The sequence below is a fragment of the Coregonus clupeaformis genome, chromosome 14 (assembly GCF_020615455.1).
Source record: "Coregonus clupeaformis isolate EN_2021a chromosome 14, ASM2061545v1, whole genome shotgun sequence".
Lineage (NCBI taxonomy): Eukaryota > Metazoa > Chordata > Actinopteri > Salmoniformes > Salmonidae > Coregonus > Coregonus clupeaformis.
The window spans coordinates 46,072,838-46,098,232 of record NC_059205.1 but is presented as its reverse complement, the minus strand read 5'-3'; the positions used below and the strand labels follow the sequence as shown (position 1 = coordinate 46,098,232).

The window sequence follows — 25,395 nt, the reverse complement described above, 5'->3', positions numbered from 1 at the left end:
TTCCATATCCTTGTCTGTACATAATGCCCTGAATCTTTTCTATAACACCCGGAAATCTGCCCCCTTTATTCTATGTACCCAACGCACTAGAAGACCAGTTCTTAAAGCCTTTAGCCGTATCCTTATTCTAGTCCTCCTCTGTTCCTCTGGTGATGTAGAGGCTAACCCAGGCCCTGCAGCCCTCAGTATCACTCCTACTCCCAGGCGCTATCATTTGATGACTTCTGTAATCGCAAAGTCTTGGTTTCTTGCACATAAATATCAGAAGTCTACTTCCTAAGTTTGAGTTATTCACTGCGTTAGCACACTCTGCCAACCCTGATGTTCTAGCAGTGTCTGAATCCTGGTTCAGGAAGGCCACCAAAAATTCTGAAATTTCCATCCCCAACTATAACATTTTCCGTCTAGATAGAACTGCCAAAGGGGGTGGAGTTGCAATCTACTGTAGAGATAGCCTGCAGAGCTCTATCATACTATCCAGGTCTGTGCCCAAACAGTTTGAGCTTCTACTTCTAAAAATCCACCTTTCCAGAAATAAGTCTCTCACTGTTGCCGCTTGCTACAGACCCCCTCAGCCCCCCAGCTGTGCCCTGGACACCATATGTGAATTGATTGCCCCCCATTTATCCTCAGTTTGTACTGCTTGGTGACCTAAATTGGGATATGCTTAATACCCCAGCCATCCTACAATCCAAGCTAGATGCCCTCAACCTCACGCAAATTATCAACGAACCTACCAGGTACAACCCTAAATCCGTAAACATGGGTACCCTCATAGATATCATCCTGACTAACACACCCTCTAAATACACCTCAGCTGTCTTCAACCAGGATCTCAGCGATCACTGCCTTATTGCCTGCATCCGTAACGGGTCCGCGGTCAAACGACCACCCCTCATCACTGTCAAACGCTCCCTAAAACACTTTAGCGAGGAGGCCTTCCTAATTGACCTGGCCCAGGTATCCTGGATGGATATAGATCTCATTCCGTCAGTAGAGGATGCCTGGTTGTTCCTTAAAAGTAATTTCCTCTCAATCTTAAATAAACATGCCCCATTCAAAAATACAGAACTAAGAACCGATATAGCCCCTGGTTCTCCTCAGACTTGACTGCCCTTGACCAGCACAAAAACATCCTGTGGCGTACAGCATTAGCATCAAATAGCCCCGCGATATGCAACTTTTCAGGGAAGTTAGGAACCAATATACACAAGCAGTCAGGAAAGCAAAGGCTAACTTTTTCAAACAGAAATTTGCTTCCTGTAGCACTAACTCCAAAAAGTTTTGGGACACTGTAAAGTCCATGGAGAATAAGAGCACTTCCTCCCAGCTGCCCACTGCACTGAGGCTAGGAAACACTATCACCACCGATAAATCTACAATAATCGAGAATTTCAACAAGCATTTTGCTACAGCTGGCCATGCTTTCCATCTGGCTACCACTAACCCGGCCACCAACTCTGCACCCTCTGCTGCAACTTGCCCATGCCCCCCCGCTTCTCCTTCACACAAATTCAGACAGCTGATGTTTTGAAAGCGCTGCAAAATCTGGACCCCTACAAATCAGCTGGGCTAGACAATCTGGACCCTTTCTTTCTAAAACTAGCCGCCGAAATTGTCGCAATCCCTATTACTAGTCTGTTCAACCTCTCTTTCATAACGTCTGAGATCCCCAGAGATTGAAAGCTGCCGCGGTCATCCCCCTCTTCAAAGGGGGTGACACTCTAGATCCAAACTGCTACAGACCTATATCCATCCTGCCCTGCCTTTCGAAAGTATTCGAAAGCCAAGTTAACAAACAGATCATCGACCATTTCGAATACCACCGTACCTTCTCCGCTATGCAATCCGGTTTCGAGCTGGTCACGGTGCACTTCAGCCACGCTCAAGGTCCTAAACGATATTATAACCGCGATTGATAATAGACAGTACTGTGCAGCCGTCTTCATCGACCTGGCCAAGGCTTTCGACTCTGTCAACCACCGCATTCTTATTGGCAGACTAAATAGCCTTGGTTTCTCAAATGACTGCCTCGCCTGGTTCACCAACTACTTCTCAGATAGAGTTCAGTGTGTCAAATCGGAGGGCCTGTTGTCTGGACCTATGGCAGTCTCTATGGGGGTGCCACAGGGTTCAATTCTTGGGCCGACACTTTTCTCCGTGTATATCAATGATGTCGCTCTTGCTGCTGGTGACTCTCAGATCCACCTCTACGCAGACGACACCATTTTGTATACATCTGGCCCTTCATTGGACACTGTGTTAACAAACCTCCAAACGAGCTTCAATGCCATACAACAATCCTTCAGTAGCCTTCAACTGCTCTTAAACACTAGTAAAACTAAATGCATGCTTTTCAATCGAACGCTGCTAGCACCCGCCCACCCTACTAGAATCACCACTCTCGACGGGTCTGACCTAGAGTATGTGGACAACTACAAATATCTAGGTGTCTGGTTAGACTGTAAACTCAACTTCCAGACTCACATAAAGAATCTCCAATCCAAAGTTAAATCTAGAATCGGCTTCCTATTTCGCAACAAAGCCTCCTTCACTCATGCTGCCAAACATGCCCTCGTAAAACTGACTATCCTACCGATCCTTGACTTCGGCGATGTCATTTACAAAATAGCCTCCAACACTCTACTCAGCAAATTGGATGTAGTCTATCACAGTGCCATCCGTTTTGTCTCCAAAGCCCCATACACTACCCACCACTGTGACCTGTACGCTCTTGTTGGCTGGTCCTCACTACATGTCCGTCGTCAAACCCACTGGCTCCAGGCCATCTATAAATCACTGCTAGGCAAATCCCCGCCTTATCTTAGCTCATTGGTCACCATAGCAGCACCCACCCGTAGTCTGCGCTCCAGCAGGTATATCTCACTGGTCATTCCCAAAGCCAACACCTCCTTTGGCCGCCATTCCTTCCAGTTCTCTGCTGCCAATGACTGGAACGCAATTGCAAAAATCTCTGAAGCTGGAGACTCTTATCTCCCTCAATAACTTTAAGCATCAGTTGTCAGAGCACCTTACCGATCACTGCACCTGTACACAGCCCATCTGAAATTAGCCCACCCAACTACCTCATCCCTATATTGTTATTTATTTTGCTCTTTTGCACCCCAGTATCTCTATTTGCACATCATCTCTTGCACATCTAGCATTCCAGTGTTAATACTATTGTAATTATTCTGCACTATAGCCTATTTATTGCCTTACCTCCATAACTTGCTACATTTGCACACACTGTATATATATTTTCTGTTGTATTTCTGACTTTATGTTTTTTTTTTTACCCCATATGTAACTCTGTGTTGTTTTTATTGCACTACTTTGCTTTATCTTGGCCAGGTCGCAGTTGTAAATGAGAACCTGTTCTCAACTGGCTTACCTGGTTAAATAAAGGTGAAATAAAATAAAAATAAATACAGATGTCACACAATTAAGGTGGACTGTATGTCGTCCTCAAACTACAATGAAATGTGTCGGTGAAATTATCCATTCCACCTTAAAATGTGGTTTGGGTGGGAGGTGGTGTTGGCAGCAGTAGCCATTTCATGCTGCACCATGTCCTATGCCACGCTGCAAAGCAAGCTGAAACAAGCATGAGATAGTCAACACTGTATATGGTCAGAGTGCACAAGCTGAAAAGCCCAATGCGATATTCCTGTGCGTGTTATAACTTGAGGTAAGTGCATCGACAAAAGAACCATTCTGTTCTTTGTGTCCTCGTTGCTCTGTTGCAATTTTATTGATATGTTACGTTTGGCATGGTATGTATTAATTTGTGGATGTCCATCATCCATTTCGTATTATATGTTACGAATTCCAACTTGTTGTGGCTAACATTAGCTAGGTGCCTGGGTCATTCCTACCATCCTGTGCCTTTAATGTCCCCAGGAAATATCACCTCTTATTTAGTGAAAGATGTGGATTCCAAAGGGCTTTAAATATCAAGTTAGGAGTCTTTTACCATAAAAAGGCAAAGATAAGGATTGTCAAAGTGAATTTTATGCATTTTGTTTTTAGTGGATGTAGGCGTTTTTGCCATGTCCCCGGGTGCTATAAATCAATTTATGAAAAATATAAGCCATTAAATATAATGAACAAAAATATAAAAGCAACATGTAAAGTGTTGGTCCCATGTTTCATGAGCTGAAATAAAAGATCCCAGAAACTTTCCATGTACACAAAAAGCTTATTTCTCTAAAATGTGTTTACATCCCTGTTAGTGAACATTTTTCCTTTCCCAAGATAATCCATCCACCTGACAGGTGTGGCATATCAAGAAGCTGATTAAATAGCATTATCATTACACATTATTCTACAATGTAGAAAATAGTAAAAATAAAGAAAAAGCCTTGAATGAGTAGGTGTTCTAAAACTTTTGACCTGTAGTGTGTGTGTGTATATATATATATATATATACAGTGGGGAAAAAAAGTATTTAGTCAGCCACCAATTGTGCAAGTTCTCCCACTTAAAAAGATGAGAGAGGCCTGGAATTTTCATCATAGGTACACGTCAACTATGACAGACAAAATGAGATTTTTTTCTCTCCAGAAAATCACATTGTAGGATTTTTAATGAATGTATTTGCAAATTATGGTGGAAAATAAGTATTTGGTCAATAACAAAAGTTTCTCAATACTTTGTTATATACCCTTTGTTGGCAATGACACAGGTCAAATGTTTTCTGTAAGTCTTTACAAGGTTTTCACACACTGTTGCTGGTATTTTGGCACATTCCTCCATGCATATCTCCTCTAGAGCAGTGATGTTTTGGGGCTGTCGCTGGGCAACACGGACTTTCAACTCCCTCCAAAGATTTTCTATGGGGTTGAGATCTGGAGACTGGCTAGGCCACTCCAGGACCTTGAAATGCTTCTTACGAAGCCACTCCTTCGTTGCCCGGGCGGTGTGTTTGGGATCATTGTCATGCTGAAAGACCCAGACACGTTTCATCTTCAATGCCCTTGCTGATGGAAGGAGGTTTTCACTCAAAATCTCACGATACATGGCCCCATTCATTCTTTCCTTTACACGGATCAGTCGTCCTGGTCCCTTTGCAGAAAAAACAGCCCCAAAGCATGATGTTTCCACCCCCATGCTTCACAGTAGGTATGGTGTTCTTTGGATGCAACTCAGCATTCTTTGTCCTCCAAACACGACGAGTTGAGTTTTTACCAAAAAGTTCTATTTTGGTTTCATCTGACCATATGACATTCTCCCAATCCTCTTCTGGATCATCCAAATGCACTCTAGAAAACTTCAGACGGGCCTGGACATGTACTGGCTTAAGCAGGGGGACACGTCTGGCACTGCAGGATTTGAGTCCCTGGCGGCGTAGTGTGTTACTGATGGTAGGCTTTGTTACTTTGGTCCCAGCTCTCTGCAGGTCATTCACTAGGTCCCCCGTGTGGTTCTGGGATTTTTGCTCACCGTTCTTGTGATCATTTTGACCCCACGGGGTGAGATCTTGCATGGAGCCCCAGATCGAGGGAGATTATCAGTGGACTTGTATGTCTTCCATTTCCTAATAATTGCTCCCACAGTTGATTTCTTCAAACCAAGCTGCTTACCTATTGCAGATTCAGTCTTCCCAGCATGGTGCAGATCTACAATTTTGTTTCTGGTGTCCTTTGACAGCTCTTTGGTCTTGGCCATAGTGGAGTTTGGAGTGTGACTGTTTGAGGTTGTGGACAGGTGTCTTTTATACTGATAACAAGTTCAAACAGGTGCCATTAATACAGGTAACGAGTGGAGGACAGAGGAGCCTCTTAAAGCAGAAGTTACAGGTCTGTGAGAGCCAGAAATCTTGCTTGTTTGTAGGTGACCAAATACTTATTTTCCACCATAATTTGCAAATAAATTCATTAAAAATCCTACAATGTGATTTTCTGGATTTTTTTTCCTCAATTTGTCTGTCATAGTTGACGTGTACCTATGATGAAAATGACAGGCCTCTCATCTTTTTAAGTGGGAGAACTTGCACAATTGGTGGCTGACTAAATAATTTTTTCCCCCACTGTATACACTACCGTTCAAACGTTTGGGGTCACTTAGAAATGTCCTTATTTTCTAAAAGCAATTTTCTTGTCCATTAAAATAACATCAAATTGTTCAGAAATACAGTGTAGACATTGTTAATGTTGTAAATGGCTATTGTAGCTGGAAACGTCTGATTTTTAATGGAATATCTACATAGGCGTACAGAGGCCCATAATCAGCAACCATCAGTCCTGTGTTCCAATGGCATGTTGTGTTTGCTAATCCAAGTTTATCATTTTAAAAAGCTAATTGATCATTAGAAAACGCTTTTGCAATTATGTTAGCACAGCTGAAAACTGTTGTTTTGATTAAAGAAGCAATAACACTGGCCTTCTTGAGACTAGTTGAGTATCTGGAGCATCAGCAATTGTGGGTTCGATTACAGGCTCAAAATGGCCAGAAACAAATAACTTTCTTCTGAAACTCATCAGTCTATTCTTGTTCTGAGAAATGAAGGCTATTCCATGCGAGAAATTGCCAAGAAACTGAAGATCTTGTACAACGCTGTGTACTACTCCTTTCACAGAACAGCGCAAACTGGCTCTAACCAGAATAGAAAGAGGAGTGGGAGGCCCCGGTGCACAACTGAGCAAGCGGACAAATACATTAGAGTGTCTAGTTTGTGAAACAGACGCCTCACAGGTCCTCGACTGGCAGCTTCATTAAATAGTACCCGCAAAACACCAGTCTCAATGTCAACAGTAAAGAGGCGACTCCGGGATGCTGACCTAGGCAGAGTTGCAAAGAAAAAGCCAATTCTCAGACTGGCCAATAAAAAGAAAAGATTAAGATGGGCAAAAGAACACAGACACTTGACTTTTTCTTTGCAACTCTGCCTAGAAGGTCAGCATATCGGAGTCGCCTCTTCACTGTTGCTTGTAATTGAACCCACAATCGCTGATGCTCCAGATACTCAACTAGTCTCAAGAAGGCCAGTTTTATTGCTTCTTTAATCAGCACAACAGTTTTCAGCTGTGCTAACATAATTGCAAAAGGGTTTTCTAATGATCAATTAGCCTTTTAAAATGATAAACTTGGATTAGCAAACACTACGTGCCATTGGAACACAGGACTGATGGTTGCTGATAATGGGCCTCTGTACGCCTACAGTGGGGAGAACAAGTATTTGATACACTGCCGATTTTGCAGGTTTTCCTACTTACAAAGCATGTAGAGGTCTGTAATTTTGATCAAAAGTCCAGAAAATCACATTGTATGATTGTTAAGTAATTAATTTGCATTTTATTGCATGACATAAGTATTTGATACATCAGAAAAGCAGAACTTAATATTTGGTACAGAAACCTTTGTTTGCAATTACAGACATCATACGTTTCCTGTAGGTCTTGACCAGGTTTGCACACACTGCAGCAGGGATTTTGGCCCACTCCTCCATACAGACCTTCTCCAGATCCTTCAGGTTTCCGGGCTGTCGCTGGGCAATACGGACTTTCAGCTCCCTCCAAAGATTTTCTATTGGGTTCAGGTCTGGAGACTGGCTAGGCCACTCCAGGGCCTTGAGATGCTTCTTACGGAGCCACTCCTTAGTTGCCCTGGCTGTGTGTTTCGGGTCATTGTCATGCTGGAAGACCCAGCCACGACCCAACTTCAATGCTCTTACTGAGGGAAGGAGGTTGTTGGCCAAGATCACGCGATACATGGCCCCATCCATCCTCCCCTCAATACGGTGCAGTCGTCCTGTCCCCTTTGCAGAAAAGCATCCCCAAAGAATGATGTTTCCACCTCCATGCTTCACGGTTGGGATGGTGTTCTTGGGGTTGTACTCATCCTTCTTCTTCCTCCAAACACGGTGAGTAGAGTTTAGACCAAAAAGCTCTATTTTTGTCTCATCAGACCACATGACCTTCTCCCATTCCTCCTCTGGATCATCCAGATGGTCATTGGTAAACTTCAGACGGGCCTGGACATGCGCTGGCTTGAGCAGGGGGACCTTGCGTGCGCTGCAGGATTTTAATCCATGACGGCGTAGTGTGTTACTAATGGTTTTCTTTGAGACTGTGGTCCCAGCTCTCTTCAGGTCATTGACCAGGTCCTTCCGTGTAGTTCTGGGCTGATCCCTCACCTTCCTCATGATCATTGATGCCCCACGAGGTGAGATCTTGCATGGAGCCCCAGACCGAGGGTGATTGACCGTCATCTTGAACTTCTTCCATTTTCTAATAATTGCGCCAACAGTTGTTGCCTTCTCACCAAGCTGCTTGCCTATTGTCCTGTAGCCCATCCCAGCCTTGTGCAGGTCTACAATTTTATCTCTGATATCCTTACACAGCTCTCTGGTCTTGGCCATTGTGGAGAGGTTGGAGTCTGTTTGATTGAGTGTGTGGACAGGTATCTTTTATACAGGTAACAAGTTCAAACAGGTGCAGTTAATACAGGTAATGAGTGGAGAACAGGAGGGCTTCTTAAAGAAAAACTAACAGGTCTGTGAGAGCCGGAATGCTTACTGGTTGGTAGGTGATCAAATACTTATGTCATGCAACAAAATGCAAATGAATTACTTAAAAATCATACAATGTGATTTTCTGGATTTTTGTTTTAGATTCCGTCTCTCACAGTTGAAGTGTACCTATGATAAAAATTACAGACCTCTACATGCTTTGTAAGTAGGAAAACCTGCAAAATCGGCAGTGTATTAAATACTTGTTCTCCCCACTGTATGTAGATATTCCATTAAAAATCAGCCGTTTACAACATTAACAATGTCTACACTGTATTTCTGATCAACATTTTACATTTTACATTTACATTTTTGTCATTTAGCAGACGCTCTTATCCAGAGCGACTTACAGTTAGTGAGTGCATACATTTTTCATACTGGCCCCCCGTGGGAATAGAACCCACAACCCTGGCGTTGCAAGCGCCATGCTCTACCAACTGAGCTACAGGATCAATTTGATGTTATTTTAATGGACAAAAAATTAATTGCTTTTCTTTCGAAAACAAGGGAATTTCTAAGTGACCCCAAACTTTTGAACGGTAGTGTGTATATATATATATATATATACACAGTACCAGTCAAAAGTTTGGACACACCTACTCATTCAAGGGTTTTTCTTTATTTTTACTATTTTCTACATTGTAGAATAATAGTGAAACATCAAAACTATGAAATAACACACAGAATCATGTAGTAACCCAAAAATATATTTTATATTTGAGATTCTTCAAATAGCCACCCTTTGCCTTGATGACAGCTTTGCACACTCTTGGAATTCTCTCAACCAGCTTCACCTGGAATGCTTTTCCAACAGTCTTGAAGGAGTTCCCACATATGCTGAGCACTTGTTGGCTGCTTTTCCTTCACTCAGCCGTCCGACTCATCCCAAACCCTCTCAATTGGGTTGAGGTCGGGGGATTGTGGAGGCCAGGTCATCTGATGCAGCACTCCATCACTCTCCTTCTTGGTAAAATAGCCCTTACACATCCTGGAGGTGTGTTGGGTCATTGTCCTGTTGACAAAACAAATGATAGTCCCACTAAGCCCAAACCAGATGGGATGGCGTATCGCTGCAGAATGCTGTGGTAGCCATGCAGGTTAAGTGTGCCTTGAATTCTAAATAAATCACAGTGTCAGCAGCAAAGCACCCTCACACCATAACACCTCCTCCTCCATGCTTTACAGTGGGAACTACACATGCGGAGATCATCCGTTCACCCACACCGCGTCTCGCAAAGATATGGCGGTTGGAACCAAAAATCTCAAATTTGGACACCAGACCAAAGGACAAATTTCCACCGGTCTAATGTCCATTGCTGGTGTTTCTTGGCCCAAGCTGGTCTCTTCTTATTGGTGCCTTTTAGTAGTGGTTTATTTGCAGCAATCGACCATGGTGGCCTGATTCCCACAGTCCCCTCTGAACAGTTGATGTTGAGATGTGTCTATGACTTGAACTCAGTGAAGTATTTATTTGGGCTGCGATTTCTGAGGCTGGTAACTAATTAACTTATCCTCTGCAGCAGAGGTAACTCTGGGTCTTCCATTCCTGTGGCGGTCCTCATGAGAGCCAGTTTCATCATAGCGCTTGATGGTTTTTGAGACTGCACTTGAAGAAACTTTCAAAGTTCTTGAAATGTTCCGTATTGACTGACCTTCATGTCTTAAAGTAATGATGGACTGTTGTTTCTCTTTGCTTATTTGAGCTGTTCTTGCCATAATATGGACTTGGTCTTTTACCAAATAGGGGTATCTTCTGTATACCCCCCTACCTTGTCACAACACAACTGATTGAAATCATACACATACAGTGGGGGAAAGAATTATTTAGTAAGCCACCAATTGTGCAAGTTCTCTCACTTAATTTTTTTTCTCCAGAAAATCACATTGTTGGATTTTTAATGAATTTATTTGCAAATTATGGTGGAAAATAAGTATTTGGTCACCTACAAACCAGAAAGATTTCTGGCTCTCACAGACCTGTAACTTCTTCTTTAAGAGGCTCCTCTGTTCTCCACTCGTTACCTGTATTAATGGCACCTGTTTGAACTTGTTATCAGTATAAAAGACACCTGTCCACAACCTCAAACAGTCACACTCCAAACTCCACTATGGCCAAGACCAAAGAGCTGTCACAGGACACCAGAAACAAAATTGTAGACCTGCACCAGGCTGGGAAGACTGAATCTGCAATAGGTAAGCAGCTTGGTTTGAAGAAATCATCTGTGGGAGCAATTATTAGGAAATGGAAGACATACAAGACCACAGATAATCTCCCTCGATCTGGGGCTCCACGCAAGATCTCACCCCGTGGGGTCAAAATGATCACAAGAACGGTGAGCAAAAATCCCAGAACCACACGGGGGGACCTAGTGAATGACCTGCAGAGAGCTGGGACCAAAGTAACAAAGCCTACCATCAGTAACACACTACGCCGCCAGGGATTCAAATCCTGCAGTGCCAGACGTGTCCCCCTGCTTAAGCCAGTACATGTCCAGGCCCGTTTGAAGTTTGCTAGAGTGCATTTGGATGATCCAGAAGAGGATTGGGAGAATGTCATATGGTCAGATGAAACCAAAATAGAACTTTTTGGTAAAAACTCAACTCGTCGTGTTTGGAGGACAAAGAATGCTGAGTTGCATCCAAAGAACACCATACCTACTGTGAAGCATGGGTGTGGAAACATCATGCTTTGGGGCTGTTTTTCTGCAAAGGGACCAGGACGACTGATCCGTGTAAAGGAAAGAATGAATGGGGCCATGTATTGTGAGATTTTGAGTGAAAACCTCCTTCCATCAGCAAGGGCATTGAAGATGAAACGTGGCTGGGTCTTTCAGCATGACAATGATCCCAAACACACCGCCCGGGCAACGAAGGAGTGGCTTCGTAAGAAGCATTTCAAGGTCCTGGAGTGGCCTAGCCAGTCTCCAGATCTCAACCCCATAGAAAATCTTTGGAGGGAGTTGAAGGTCCGTGTTGCCCAGCGACAGCCCCAAAACATCACTGCTCTAGAGGAGATCTGCATGGAGGAATGGGCCAAAAATACCAGCAACAGTGTGTGAAAACCTTGTGAAGACTTACAGAAAACGTTTGACCTGTGTCATTGCCAACAAAGGGTATATAACAAAGTATTGAGAAACTTTTGTTATTGACCAAATACTTATTTTCCACCATAATTTGCAAATAAATTCATTAAAAATCCTACAATGTGATTTTCTGGAATTTTTTTTCTCATTTTGTCTGTCATAGTTGACGTGTACCTATGATGAAAATTACAGGCCTCTCTCATCTTTTTAAGTGGGAGAACTTGCACAATTGGTGGCTGACTAAATACTTTTTTTCCCCACTGTATATATACACTACCAGTCAAAAGTTTGGACACACCTACTCATTCAAGTATTGGCTGCATAGCGACTCGAAGGAGTCAGAGGTTCATTTAAAAAACTCTAGTCTACGCTCAACTCCGTAGATGGAATCATCGTAGAGTTGAGGTACTTAGCTATGCCCATTCATGCTGGTAGCTCAGATAGCTTAGCTATACACTTATAGTCTTTATATGAAAATATGCTGCTGAACTTTATACAACGGTACTTGCAGCTGTCAAATGGAATGAACTAGCATTGCTATTTAGCTGGCTAGGTTAGGGAAGCTCCTATACCGGAACAAGATTTTGCAGTCACTGTGCAATAATCTGTCACATCTCCTGTGTACATTTGAGGTCAGGTATGTCATGGGGCAGACAAGCACTACTATCACAGTTTTCTTTGCTATTGCTCTCAGTCTGTTTAACCCTTTGAAGACCCAGGGATTATAAACCATGCATTTATTTTTAAATGGTAGGCGTTTCTGTATTCTTCTTAAAAATGTATTAGGCTATAGCCTAATTGTGCATGGATAACATGTTGGTCACTGTTGGTCACTCAAATGAAATGCATTTTCATTGACCAACGTTATATTACCTTTCCTAGAGAGGAGACATAAGCTCTCTGTGATACTAAAATGAGCAGACCCCAAGATGAGTTGGCGGAGGAGGGGGAGGAGGTGTACAGGAACCCTACAGAGGTGAAGAAGAGCCAGATAGTGATGCCCTGCCATGCCAACCACCGCCAGGAGCTCAGTGTGGGTCAGCTGCTTAAATGGATGGACTCTACAGCCTGTCTTTCAGGTTTGTGTCTGTCTGTGTTTGTGTGTGTTCTTGTGGGAATAGGCCTATTGGTCCAGTTTTGAATTATAGATTGGATGATTGAACGATATCTCATACACACCCACATCATGCTCAGTAAGGCCTTTGCATAGACAAAGATGGCATAGTTTCTCACTATGAAACATAAACACAATGTAACACTGTAATATTTTGTGACACTGACCAGCATTTCTTCACAGATTAAAAGAGCTGAGACGTTCCTAGGACATCTGAATACTTCAACGTCACTGTCACCTAAACTTCTGGAGTAATAGACTCTGCTGATGATAACAGATTAAATATTATTTGTAGACTTGTAACTTTTGTTACTCAGTTTAGGGGGAAAATATCCAGTCAAATATGGACAGCATTTAGGGACTGAAAGAACATACTGTTCCTACTGATGTGTTGCTGTGACGTAAATGGCTGTCATGAGAAAATGACTCTTACACTCACTAGAACCTAAGCTTCGTACACAAGGCTAAGTATGTTGTAATGTTGAGCAGTAGTCCATACAGTATTAACTGTAATATATCTATTATTATTTTGTTTAAAAAAATTATGTAAAATGTGTTTTGACTTTGTTAAATTAACTTTAAATAAATTGTGATTTGACTTTAAATCAACAAATCAAATTTTATTTGTCACATGCGTCGTAAACAACAGGTGTAGACTAACAGTGAAATGCTTACTTACGGGTTATTTTCCAACAATGCAGAGTTAAAGATATATAAAGATACAAAATATTAATATTAAATAGAAATGGTAACACGGGGCCTACCGAGTGGCGCAGCAGTCTAAGGCACTGCATCGCACTGTTGCGGCGTCACTACAGCCTGGGGTTTGATCCCAGGCTGTGTCACAACCGGCCGTGACCGGGAGTCCTATAGGGCGGCACACAATTGGCCCAGCGTCGTCTGGGTTAGGGGAGGGTTTGGCCGGGGGTCTTTACTTGGCTCATCGTGCTCTAGCGACTCCTTGTGGTGGGCCGGGTACCTGCAGGCTGACTTCGGTCGTCAGTTGAACAGTGTTTCCTCCGACACATTGCTGCGGCTGGCTTCCGGGTTTAGCGAGCGGGTGTTAAGAAGAGCGGTTTGGCAGGTCATATTTCGGAGGACTCATAGCTCGACCTTCGCCTCTCCCGAGCCCGTTAGGGAGTTACAGCGATGAGACAACATCGTAATATCACGAAATTGGGGAGAAAAAATAAAATATTAACAAGGAATAAATACACAGTGAATAACGAATAACAATCATGAGTAAAAATAACACGGCTATATATACAGGGAGTACCAGTACTGAGTCGATGTGCAGGGGTATGAGGTAATTGAAGTAGCTATATACATACACCCTCTAGACAGGAAGTGACACGTCACTGTGTTCTTACTCACCACAGCTGAAAGGCATGCTGGGTGTCCTTGTGTCACCGCCTCGGTCGATGACATCCACTTTGAACACACTATTTGGTAAGTGTCTGTGGTGTTGATTCACCTTCCTCATTGGAAGTCATCGAAGTCGTTCTGGACTTGGTGGTCTTTGGGAAGAGGCCTTAGTCCTGGTGGTATACCTTTACACATACAGTAAAGAACTATAGCCACAGCTTATATTCAGTTATTATAATTTTTTACCATGCCTAGTGTGGTAGACATAATACACTAATGGAAATGTGTGTGTGTTTCTTCAGTGTTGGACAGGTGGTTAACATCAAGGCTAAAGTCAACCGAGCTTTCAACACTAGCATGGAGGTCAGGCCACGTTCAAACCCTATAACACCTTAATAAAACCTATACCAAATAAGTCCAAATCCTAACGGATGGATTTCCGACTGGACAATAGTTTAATTCCTGTGATTTTTATCCTGTGTAATGCTTTGTCTCAAGGTTGGCATCGTGGTGAAATGTGAGGACATGTTCAGCGATAGCCACTGGAGGGTGTGTCGGGCGTTTGCCACGTTTGTCACCCAGCGCACTACGGGAGGAAATGTGAGATTTGATTGTGGACATAGTGTGTGGAAGAGCATTAATGAAAGGATGCCTTTATACAGATGGTGTGATGGTGTGTAAGTGTTGATGTTGAGTAATATTGAGATGACTGTGTGTGCATATGCTTACAGGTACTATATTAACCTGGTGTGTGTGTGTGTGTGCACTCAACAGGTGCAGCTGCGTCCATTGGTCCCCCGTACCCAGGCGGAGCAGGTTGAGCACAGCCTAGCAGCTGAGAGGAGGAGGATGAGGCTGGTCCACGCTGACATCATGAAGGATCTGCTCACCAACAGGGCCTTTCAACAAGGTCAGTCGCTGTGGCAGCGACCTCTGCAAGAGGAATATCATCACTATAGGAACTGTAATGGTGCATGCCACTTTATGCTAAGTAATGTTGAGTTTGTGTATGCTGGCAGGTGCTGTAATAACCTGTGTGTTTATGTGTGTGTGTTAGTGGAGGTCCAGGAGGCTGAGAAGGCGGTGCCAGCAGAGAGGACGCAGGTAGAGAGTGTAGAGCTGGTTCTCCCGCCTCATGCCAACCACCAGGTCAACACGTTCGGAGGACAGATCATGGCCTGGATGGAGAACGTGGCTACTATCGCTGCTAGGTACCACACACATGGACATACACACACACACACACACTGTTAAACATGAACAGAAAACATGACACAAGCACAGTGTAATAAGAATGTAATTACACAGTAATGTAACATTTTCTGACACTTACTTTTTGATCCTCTGTGTTATCCCCTCCTCCTCCTCCTCCTCCTCTTCCTCCTCATCATCTTCCTCTTCATCCTCCTTCGCTCATTCCTCCTCCTCCTCCACTTCTTCCTCTGCCTCCTCCTCCTCTTCTTCCTCCTCCTCTTCCTCCCTCTCCTCCTCCTCCTTCTCCTTCTCTCATTCCTCCTCCTCCTCTTCTTCTCACTCCTCCTCTTCCTCCTGCTCTCCCTCCTCCACCTCTTCCTCCTGCTCTCCACTCCTCCTCTCCAGTCGTCTGTGTAACGCCCACCCCACCCTGCGGAGCATTGACATGTTCCATTTCAGGGGTCCCTCACAAGTGGGCGACCGGCTGGTCCTCAAAGCCATCGTAAACAACGCATTCAAGAACAGGTGAGCTTTAAATCATATACTGTATAAAGCAAAGCTATAAATTGGTTTGACAGTTTTTTGTATTTGAGTCTTTCAAATCAATGGTGATAAGGATCGGGAGAACTTGTGCTCACATTATTGATTGATTTACTGAGTCATTGATTGATTAATCTTGAATAAGTTCAAATTTCACTCATTAACTTCCATTGGAATGTTGAGCTGAGCTGAGATGGTCACGTGATTGGCTGTGTCCCTGTGATGTCACAGCATGGAGGTGGGTGTGTGTGCGGAGGCCTATCAGGGGGAGGAGCCTCTGAGGCACATCAACAGCGCCTTCATGACCTTTGAGGTCTGCGACAGGGATGGCAAGCCCTGCATTTTGCCAAAAATACGACCCGAACCTCTGGTCAGAGTGAAATTAGTGAATACATTCTTATTTAGATTTTTATTAGTAGTTCATGAACAGTAATAATTTCACAATATTGTCCTCCTGTCTTATTTAACCTATTTCACTGACAGGAGGGAAGGAGACGGTATCAGGAGGCCATCGCTAGAAATAAGATACGACTTGACAGGTGAAGAGAAGGATACTTCCTCTGAGCAACTTTAATCGTGACTGCAATGTAGCCTGCAAAGTATATGGTGCACACAATAGAATATCGTAACAGATCTCTGTGTGTCCATTCAGGAAGTACATCATATCCTGCAAGCAGACCGAGGTGCCCTTATCTGTGCCGTGGGACCTCAGCAACCAGGTAAAGGACGACGAGAGACCCTAACGTCACACAGTCCTGAATACACCCTCTGGTTCTCATTCTGGTTCTCACTCAACGTAGCAGTTGAAACAGTTTAGAATAGTACAGACGTTAGAGTTGAAATGCTGATTAAGATCCATGATTGATCTAGAATGATAAGCACATCTCAGTCACGAGTAAGACCAAAGGTCATACATGCATGGGCCGATTTTATGGGCTGTCCAATCACTTGGGCCTTGAAATCAAATATAAAATGTATCGCAAGGTGATAGTGTTAGTGCTAAAGTGCCATGTCATGTCTAACTCTCCCAATGAAAACATTGTACTTACTGTGTTTGAAGCTGAACGACTGTCAAATGTGAAGAATAATTTTCTTTGAATGTATTGTGAATGGCTGCAGGTGTACCTAAGCTACAACAACGTGTCTGCTTTGAAAATGCTGGCCGCCAGAAACAACTGGGTGTTAAACTCTGAGAAAAACAAGGTGAGCTGGATTGAGACTTTTATTTAGGCTGTCCACAAGGCATAATGGATAGGGAGCCACTGTGGGACACAGGCTATGGCCATGGGGGCCCTGAGTCTTTCTCGATCTCAGTGCCTAACTAGGCTCATGTTAAATTCAGGGCTCTAATCATGGCTTATGTAATGCCCCTCTGGCCCCCAGGTGAGCCTGTACACCCTGGAACAGAAGCAGGTGTTGAGTTTTAAGATTGAGTTTGAGGCAGACATCCCGGCTGAGAGGGCCTTCATGCTGCTCTCTGACCTCAGCAAGAGAGTGGAGTGGGACCCAAACTATGAGTGAGTATCTGTACACACACACACACACACACACACACACACACACACACACACACAGACAGACACACTAACACAGGACCCTCTCTTAAGTGACTTATAAGGCCCCAAGAGTATACACTGCAGCCTCCCGCACATTTCCAGTATAGCATGTGTCACTCTGGCTTCTCCTGATTTCATTACTTTCCCTGTGTAGGAGGTGTGAGCTGATTCATAGGGTGGACGATGATGACTTTCTGTACCGCGTGGTTACTCCCTCCATATGCCGGGGTGGGGTCAGTAGCAGCCCTTCAGGCAATCAGGGAGGGAGGGTCCAGGACTTCATTCTCCTGGCCTCCAGGAGACCGCCGTGTGACAGCGGGTGAGTGGCAGATGGACCGACAGACAGACAGACAGACAGGCAAGCAGGCAGGCATTCAGACAGACAAACAGACAGACAGACGGACAGACAGAAAAATAGAGGAGGGACTGTGATAGAAATAAAAAAAATTGTTCTTCCAGGGACCCTTATGTTATTGCTCTGCGTTCGGTCACTCTACCCACTCACCCTCCTACAGAGGGCTACAACAGAGGGGAGGTGCTGTGTGCCGGCTTCAGCATCCTGGAGGTCTCCAAAACTGTATCCAAGGTAAGAAAGTGTGCAAACTGTAACTTTTAGTTCAAAAGTTCTGTATCTGCACTCGTTTGTAAACCAAAAGGGGGGGAGGGGGTCTTGGCAAATGTAATTGTTTGCCCAATGTGTTTGTAGTACCTTGACTTACCCCTGGGAAAATGAACATGACAGATGGCAACATTAATGATGAGGACAACTCCTATCCTGTATTTGGCCCTCCTAGATCTCCTACTTCAACCAGGCGTCTCCCGAGGTCCTGCCCTACATCTCCACAGACATCGCTGGGCTCTCCTCCAGCTTCTACGGCACCTTCTGCACCTGTAGCACCTTCCTCCAAGACAACAGGGACGACCCTACCCCCAAAGACCAACCACCCTCCTCAACACTGAAAAGTACACTACTGTAACCCCCTCTCCTCACCACTCTGACCCCCTCACCCTCGATGAGTATTGTGCCGATGGATTGAACAGACTGCCATTAGATGATCTGATGATATTCAAGTCTTATTTTATTAGACTGAGTAATGTAAGGAGCCTGTTCATAGATCTGTTTGTGCTGTCTTGCCAGCTCATATGGCCATTGACAATGACGATGACCGTAGGAGTTGGTAAAACAAATCTGGGACCAGGCTAATGAAAGAGTATTTTTGGAGTATCTACAGTAAAATTGAGTGGATTAAACAGGGCTCAATCCAGTACCTGGAATGTTTTTTGGGATGTTAGCAATGCTCATGATCATCCCTAAATATGTGAAATATAAGAATTATTAGTATGAAAAACTATACTTAACATTTTTTCGGGCACTGATGGTTTTTAACAACGTTTTGCATCTCCAATTATAACTTGTGAAAATGATATGAGATTTTCAGAGAAAGAATACTAACTAGATGTTGTTGTTTTTTACTGAGAAGAGCTCAGCTAAGTTTCAGCTAAGTTACACATACGATAAGAATATCATATCTTAAACTACGGGCATTAAAAAAGTTATATATATAAAAAATCGAAACTACAAAGATGATTGTACAAAATAATTGCTAATAATTTTACAATAAATATTTTACAATTAAATTGAATAGTTGTTTTTCATTGGTTTTAAATTACTTTAAATACAACAAAATATTAGATGAAAATGTAGCAAACTGTCATTTAAGAGGTGATCATGTCTTCACATCTTAGACCAGTAGTTCTCAGTTATAAAAAACAAGCTTCTGTCTTTGCTCCCAGAGAGGTTGGCCATGATCGCCTGTGGTCCTGCTTCCTCATCAATCCCACTTTCTATCCCGGTCTCCACTGTGAGTGAGTACCATGACTGCACCTCCCGAATCCTCCTCTGTCCCTCCACAGACCTCCCTAGTTGCTCCGCCCTCACCTGCAGGGACACGGCCTGCCATGACCTCTTCAGTAAAACCTCCATGTCATCCACCATGGCCCTGGTATACCCCTCCCTCAGGGCTTCAAGAGGCCAGCTGGGGGCCAGGGTCACATAGGGGAACACCTGGTTGACTGTGTGGAGGAACTCCCTCCCAGAGATGTAGCCCTGGGTCTGGAAGGCTCCATGGGACAGAGCCATGTTGACCCAGACGGGGCGGTACAGGAGGTCGCTGTGGTAGGCTGAGCTGAGGAGGTGGAGAGAGGGTTCCAGCTGGCTCTGGGACTGGATCCTTAAGTAGATACCACAGGGTTTTGGAGAGGCCAGAACCAGGTTCAGGCAGTCCTGGAGAGGGAACTCTGGACGGGAGCCCTCCACCACTGGGACCCCAGGCTGGGCGGAACCAGATCCCACTGGAATGATGAGCATGCCACAGGCACGGTCTGCAAGAGATTATGATTCCATCAGGAGATTTGACCGCTGTATTCAATATTCAACTCTAGACAGTATGAATGTCACTGGACAAAAAACTAAAACATCTGTATAGAACCGATCATTTCAATTCTCTAAGGTTGCCATTTTGGTTACACCTTCATCATCATCATCACTCCTACCTGACAGCAGAGAAAGCAGTGAGGCTCTGTCTGTGACTGTGTTCCACTGGATGTACAGGCCATTTCTATATTTCGGCTGGAAATAGTCAATCAGGTCTCCTCCAGGGTAGAACCTCCTCTGCCGATCTCTCTGCTCTGCAGTCACACAAACTCAGTCCAGTTTACATTCATATCAGGATGGACTGGTTGGAAATACCATTTGGTTTTACTAGTTGTTGTTGAAAATACCTCATTTTGAAATACATTTTCAAGACAGGAATGTAAAATGGTAATAATAAGAAAGAATAAGCTAATGATTTGTATGACTGTACATAAGTCACTGTAGATAAGTGGTTCTCAAACCTCTCCTCGGGGACCCCCAGCAGTTCCACGTATTTGATCTATTCCAGAGCTGGCACACCTGATTCAACACGTCAACTAATCATCAAGCACTTAAATTGGTGAATCAGGTTAACTTGTTCAGAGCTACAACAAAATTCTGAAACGTCTGGTGGTCCCAGAGGAGAGATTTGAGAACCACTGCTGTAGATTGTATGAGGTAAAGGATTTGTGAGTTTCACAGGGTTTTGCCTTACTGGCAGCTTCTTTAAACTGGGACAGGACAGGTTCATAGATGTCATAGTAGACCCGCTTAGGGTTGGTGTTGTCTCTGACGAACAGCAGGTCATTCACACTGGGGTTCTTTTCCTGGCCCTGCCACAGAGTCAGACTGAACCTGTACACAGGGACAGACAGCTTATCTCATTGACCACTATTCAGAAAAGCGTAGCCTCCACCAGTGTGATTGGAAGATATGAAAGTCACGACTAGATAAATTACTGTATAGGACCTGTTCCAGTTACCTTGGTGACTGGCTGAGCAGCCAGCTGATGTGAGGCCATCCGTTCTTGGCCATGAGCGCATGGATGGGGAAGGTGACTGTCTGAGGGACATTTTTGATGATGGCGTACATGTCCCCCACCATGGCCTGTGTGTAAGTGACGTTAGGGAACTGGGGCAGATACAGAACCGCCCATCCAGGAGAGATGGTCACGTCTGGAAAACTCTGCTGGATCATTGCCAAGAACCTGAATGGAGCCAGGATAGTTGGGTATAAACCCTGAGATCATGTTAGATCTCCAAGTCAGACAGTGACATGTAATAAAGCACTGGTATCTTAAATTGAATAAGATAAATCAATCTGGTCATGATTATTGTGAAAGAAAAGGTTGAAACTAAATTGTACTTGGCAATCCATCCTGCTGGTCCGAGATCTGTATGTGAAAGGAGTTTGCTAAAGCATAAAGCAAAATACAGGTCTGGGATCTGGCTAATATGATTGCTCTTTCCTTGCTACTCACTCAGGTCCGTCGATGACAGGCCAGAAGGCTGGGACGTTGGGACCAGGGAGGATGTCAGCGTTCAGCCACACCGGCCGGTTGATGCCTTTAGTCTGGTTCTTCATGCTCAGGATGTCCAGAGAAGGAGTCACCGCCTGGATGCATTTGAAGTCCAGCTTTATACCTGAAGGAGTCATTTGTATTACAGACATGTTGTACGTAATACGAAAGTACATCAAATTTCACGTGATTATGCATAGCTTAGATCAAATCAAATCAAATCAAATTTTATTGGCCACATGCGCCGAATACAACAGGTGCAGACATTACAGTGAAATGCTTACTTACAGCCCTTAACCAACAGTGCATTTATTTTTAATAAAAAAGTAAAATAAAACAACAACAAAAAAGTGTTGAGAAAAAAAGAGCAGAAGTAAAATAAAATAACAGTAGGGAGGCTATATATACAGGGGGGTACCGGTGCAGAGTCAATGTGAGGGGGCACCGGCTAGTTGAGGTAGTTGAAGTAATATGTACATGTGGGTAGAGTTAAAGTGACTATGCATAAATAATTAACAGAGTAGCAGCAGCGTAAAAAGATGGGGTGGGGGCAGTGCAAATAGTCCGGGTAGCCATGATTAGCTGTTCAGGAGTCTTATGGATTGGGGGTAGAAGCTGTTGAGAAGTCTTTTGGACCTAGACTTAGCACTCCGGTACCGCTTGCCGTGCGGTAGCAGAGAGAACAGTCTATGACTAGGGTGGCTGGAGTCTTTGACAATTTTGAGGGCCTTCCTCTGACACCGCCTGGTATAGAGGTCCTGGATGGCAGGAAGCTTGGCCCCAGTGATGTACTGGGCCGTACGCACTACCCTCTGTAGTGTCTTGCGGTCGGAGGCCAAGCATTTGCCATACCAGGCGGTGATGCAACCAGTCAGGATGCTTTCGATGGTGCAGCTGTAGAATTTTTTTAGGATCTGAGGACCCATGCCGAATCTTTTCAGTCTCCTGAGGGGGAATAGGCTTTGTCGTGCCCTCTTCATGACTGTCTTGGTGTGTTTGGACCATGATAGTTCGTTGGTGATGTGGACACCAAGGAACTTGAAGCTCTCAACCTGTTCCACAACAGCCCCGTCGATGAGAATGGGGGCGTGCTCAGTCATCTTTTTTTCCCTGTAGTCCACAATCATCTCCTTTGTCTTGGTCACGTTGAGGGAGAGGTTGTTATCCTGGCACCACACGGCCAGGTCTCTGACCTCCTCCCTATAGGCTGTCTCATTGTTGTCGGTGATCAGGCCTACCACTGTTGTGTCGTCGGCAAACTTAATGATGGTGTTAGAGTCGTGCCTGGCCATGCAGTCATGGGTGAACAGGTAGTACAGGAGGGGACTGAGCACGCACCCCTGAGGGGCCCCCGTGTTGAGGATCAGTGTGGCAGATGTGTTGTTACCTACCCTTACCACCTGGGGGCGGCCCGTCAGGAAGTCCAGGATCAAGTTGCAGAGGGAGGTGTTTAGTCCCAGGATCCTTAGCTTAGTGATGAGCTTTGAGGGCACTATGGTGTTGAATGCTGAGCTGTAGTCAATGAATAGCATTCTCACGTAGGTGTTCCTCTTGTCCAGGTGGGAAAGGGCAGTGTGGAGTGCAATAGAGATTACATCATCTGTGGATCTGTTGGGGCGGTATGCAAATTGGAGTGGGTCTAGGGTTTCTGGGATAATGGTGTTGATGTGAGCCAAGATCCTTTTGGATAATTGATTGACTTTATAGATTGGTACTAAAGGACCAGAAGAAGCTGTTTCACTAGGCTCTAACTGATATTTAAAGTTGAATTGATATCTAAAGTCGTATTGATAGGTTTGATACCTTTCTTTGACTGGAGCACGGCGTCCAGCCACTGGTCCAGAGTGTTGTCACTGTAGACAGCAGGAGGATGAGCCATGATGGGGATGGTGGTCACGTTGACCGTGGCGTATCCCTGTACAGTCACATCAGCTTCCAGAACCATGATAGAACCTAGAGAGGGGGACAGAACAGGGTTGTGTTCATTAGCCACCAAATGGATGAAAACAAACTGAAACAGGGAGGGACTACCTGAATGTGTCCAATATGAAACACTCTTTTTCATTTTCCATTGGGAAAAGTTTTGCTACGGTATGTCCTAAATGAATGCTACTGCAAATCCTCTCTGTATACTGTCAAATGTAGACTTGATGTTTACACTTTCTGTACTATACCTGCTAAAGTTACATAGAATTCATAGAATTCAGAGAACAATGCATCTTTTATAAAAAAATAAACATTACTTTGCAGTGCTTTGTTCATCTCTGACTTGTTGTTGGCACGGTGATACCAGGTGGCGTGCAGCGCGTCTCTCTCCCTGATGTCTCCAGTTTGGACGAGGAAGTCCATCATGTCTCCATCAGTAGGGAATGGCAGGACCGTCTCAGAGGTCCCTATAGTAGGCACAGGGACAGTTATTATCTTCCAGTCACAGATGATTAGCTATCGTAACCTGTAGCCCTTATCGATATGGAAACTGTAGTTCTAGTGATAAAAATACAAGCAAGGCGTAACGTAGATTACAGTAGATACAAAGGCCATTTCAACATTATTGTAAAAAATATTGAAATTGTTATTAAGATCAACAGATTATATATTTAAATTGATTATTATGCTGATTAATTTGTATTCTGTGTTCAGTAAGTAAATAACTGTTGATTGTATATATATATTTTTAAGGATAGATTTACCTCCATTTTGAGTCAGGACAACAGAGGTAATGGTGATGATCAGAAGCAGCACAAGCAGAGCAACACCGACACACAGCATGACCAACTGTTCTTTAGTAAAGTATCCACAGTATCTCCTCGGATCTTTATGCTCTTCTTCCTTCTTTCCTTCTTCAAATGTTTTCTTTCTCAATGCATCGTTCCCTTCTGCATACGTTCTCTCTGTCCTTTCCTTCTCCATGAGATCTCTAAGCTGTGACAAGTGCAGTCAGTCAGTGCAGACAGGCAGACAAGGAATGTTGGACTGTTGTCGAGGGGGAGAAAGTGTAGTGTTTTATAATGAGTGAACACGTGTGTGTGTGTGTGTGTGTGTGTGTGTGTGTGTGTGCTATCTACTTTCCTGCACGGGCCAGCCAATGAGTGTTATCTATGGACCAGAGATCACAGTGATTACAGAGCAGATATAGAGAATACAGAGCACTATCTCACCTCTCTCATCTCATTCTTATGACTCTCTACCCTTGGATTCAGGGAGAACTAGCCTATTGTTTTTTCACGGGTCAAGGATGAACTTAGAAGATAAACGTGTGGTGGCCTAATGATTTATAACCAAATACATTTATCCAATAAGTGATGGATTAATTATTTATACACTTTTATCTGAAGATATTTATTGATAACTACAGGTGTGATATGGAGTTGATTGTCCAGCACACTGTATTCTAATGTCACTCTTTCAGCTAATCAGAACAATAATAATAATAATAATAATATGCCATTTAGCAGACGCTTTTATCCAAAGCGACTTACAGTCATGTGTGCATAAATTTTTACGTATGGGTGGTCCCGGGGATCGAACCCACTACCCTGGCGTTACAAGCGCCATGCTCTACCAATTGAGCTACAGAGGACCAACATTGTTTTTCTCCAGACAACAGGGTTGTGTTCATTATTGCATGCAATAGAAAACGTTAAAATATTTTGCAACATAAAACAAAAATGTACGTTTATAAATGGACTAGTCCAGGTAGTCCCTCCCTGTTTCAATCCATTTTCTTCCATTTGGTGCCTAATGAACATGACCCAGTGTTTCACTGATGAACCGTGTGAAGGACAGACAGTCCCATACTGCACCGACAGCATACCCACTGGACACACACTGGTTGAATCAACATCGTTTCCATGTCATTTCAACAAAATTACGATGAACCAACGTGGAATAGATGTTGAATTGACGTCCATGCCCAGTATGTATTTTGACCATGGTAAACCAGCCGTCTCATAGACTAGATGTATCATAGTAAACGTAAATCAAAAATGAGTATGATATGTTACGTTTGGTATGGTTACATAACACAGAAGGTTACAGAGTTAGGCCTCTATTCAATCAGATCCGCTTTAGCCAACTTCAGCATAGCGGTTGTTTTGGC

The 25,395-nt window shown here is 43.9% G+C and overlaps 2 protein-coding genes across 3 annotated transcripts; one reads left to right on the top strand and one right to left on the bottom strand.

Moving 5' to 3' along the window:
- The first annotated feature begins 3,569 nt into the window (after window positions 1-3,569).
- LOC121580831 (acyl-coenzyme A thioesterase 11) lies at window positions 3,570-19,002 on the top strand. 2 transcript variants are annotated; one of them, XM_041895906.2, is made up of 16 exons: window positions 3,570-3,691; window positions 12,478-12,674; window positions 14,089-14,158; window positions 14,377-14,437; window positions 14,573-14,674; window positions 14,849-14,984; window positions 15,132-15,285; window positions 15,674-15,793; window positions 16,040-16,178; window positions 16,292-16,347; window positions 16,461-16,527; window positions 16,928-17,011; window positions 17,192-17,325; window positions 17,519-17,683; window positions 17,824-17,950; window positions 18,159-19,002. In XM_041895906.2, exons 2-16 carry the CDS (start codon window positions 12,509-12,511, stop codon window positions 18,339-18,341), a joined length of 1,764 nt encoding a protein of 587 aa, XP_041751840.1. In that variant the 5' UTR covers window positions 3,570-3,691; window positions 12,478-12,508; the 3' UTR covers window positions 18,342-19,002. The 2 variants fall into 2 exon arrangements, with proteins under 2 accessions (XP_041751840.1, XP_041751841.1); XM_041895907.2 differs by having other exon boundaries at window positions 17,880-17,950; window positions 18,159-18,347.
- Window positions 18,953-24,720, bottom strand: fam151a (family with sequence similarity 151 member A). Its single transcript, XM_041895905.2, has 8 exons — window positions 23,987-24,720; window positions 23,540-23,689; window positions 23,100-23,249; window positions 21,258-21,420; window positions 20,760-20,984; window positions 20,493-20,632; window positions 19,918-20,052; window positions 18,953-19,746 (listed from the first exon to the last, which is right to left on the bottom strand). The coding sequence occupies exons 1-8, from the start codon at window positions 24,204-24,206 to the stop codon at window positions 19,100-19,102; spliced, it is 1,830 nt and encodes a 609-aa protein (XP_041751839.1). The 5' UTR covers window positions 24,207-24,720; the 3' UTR covers window positions 18,953-19,099.
- Window positions 24,721-25,395: the final 675 nt, after the last annotated feature.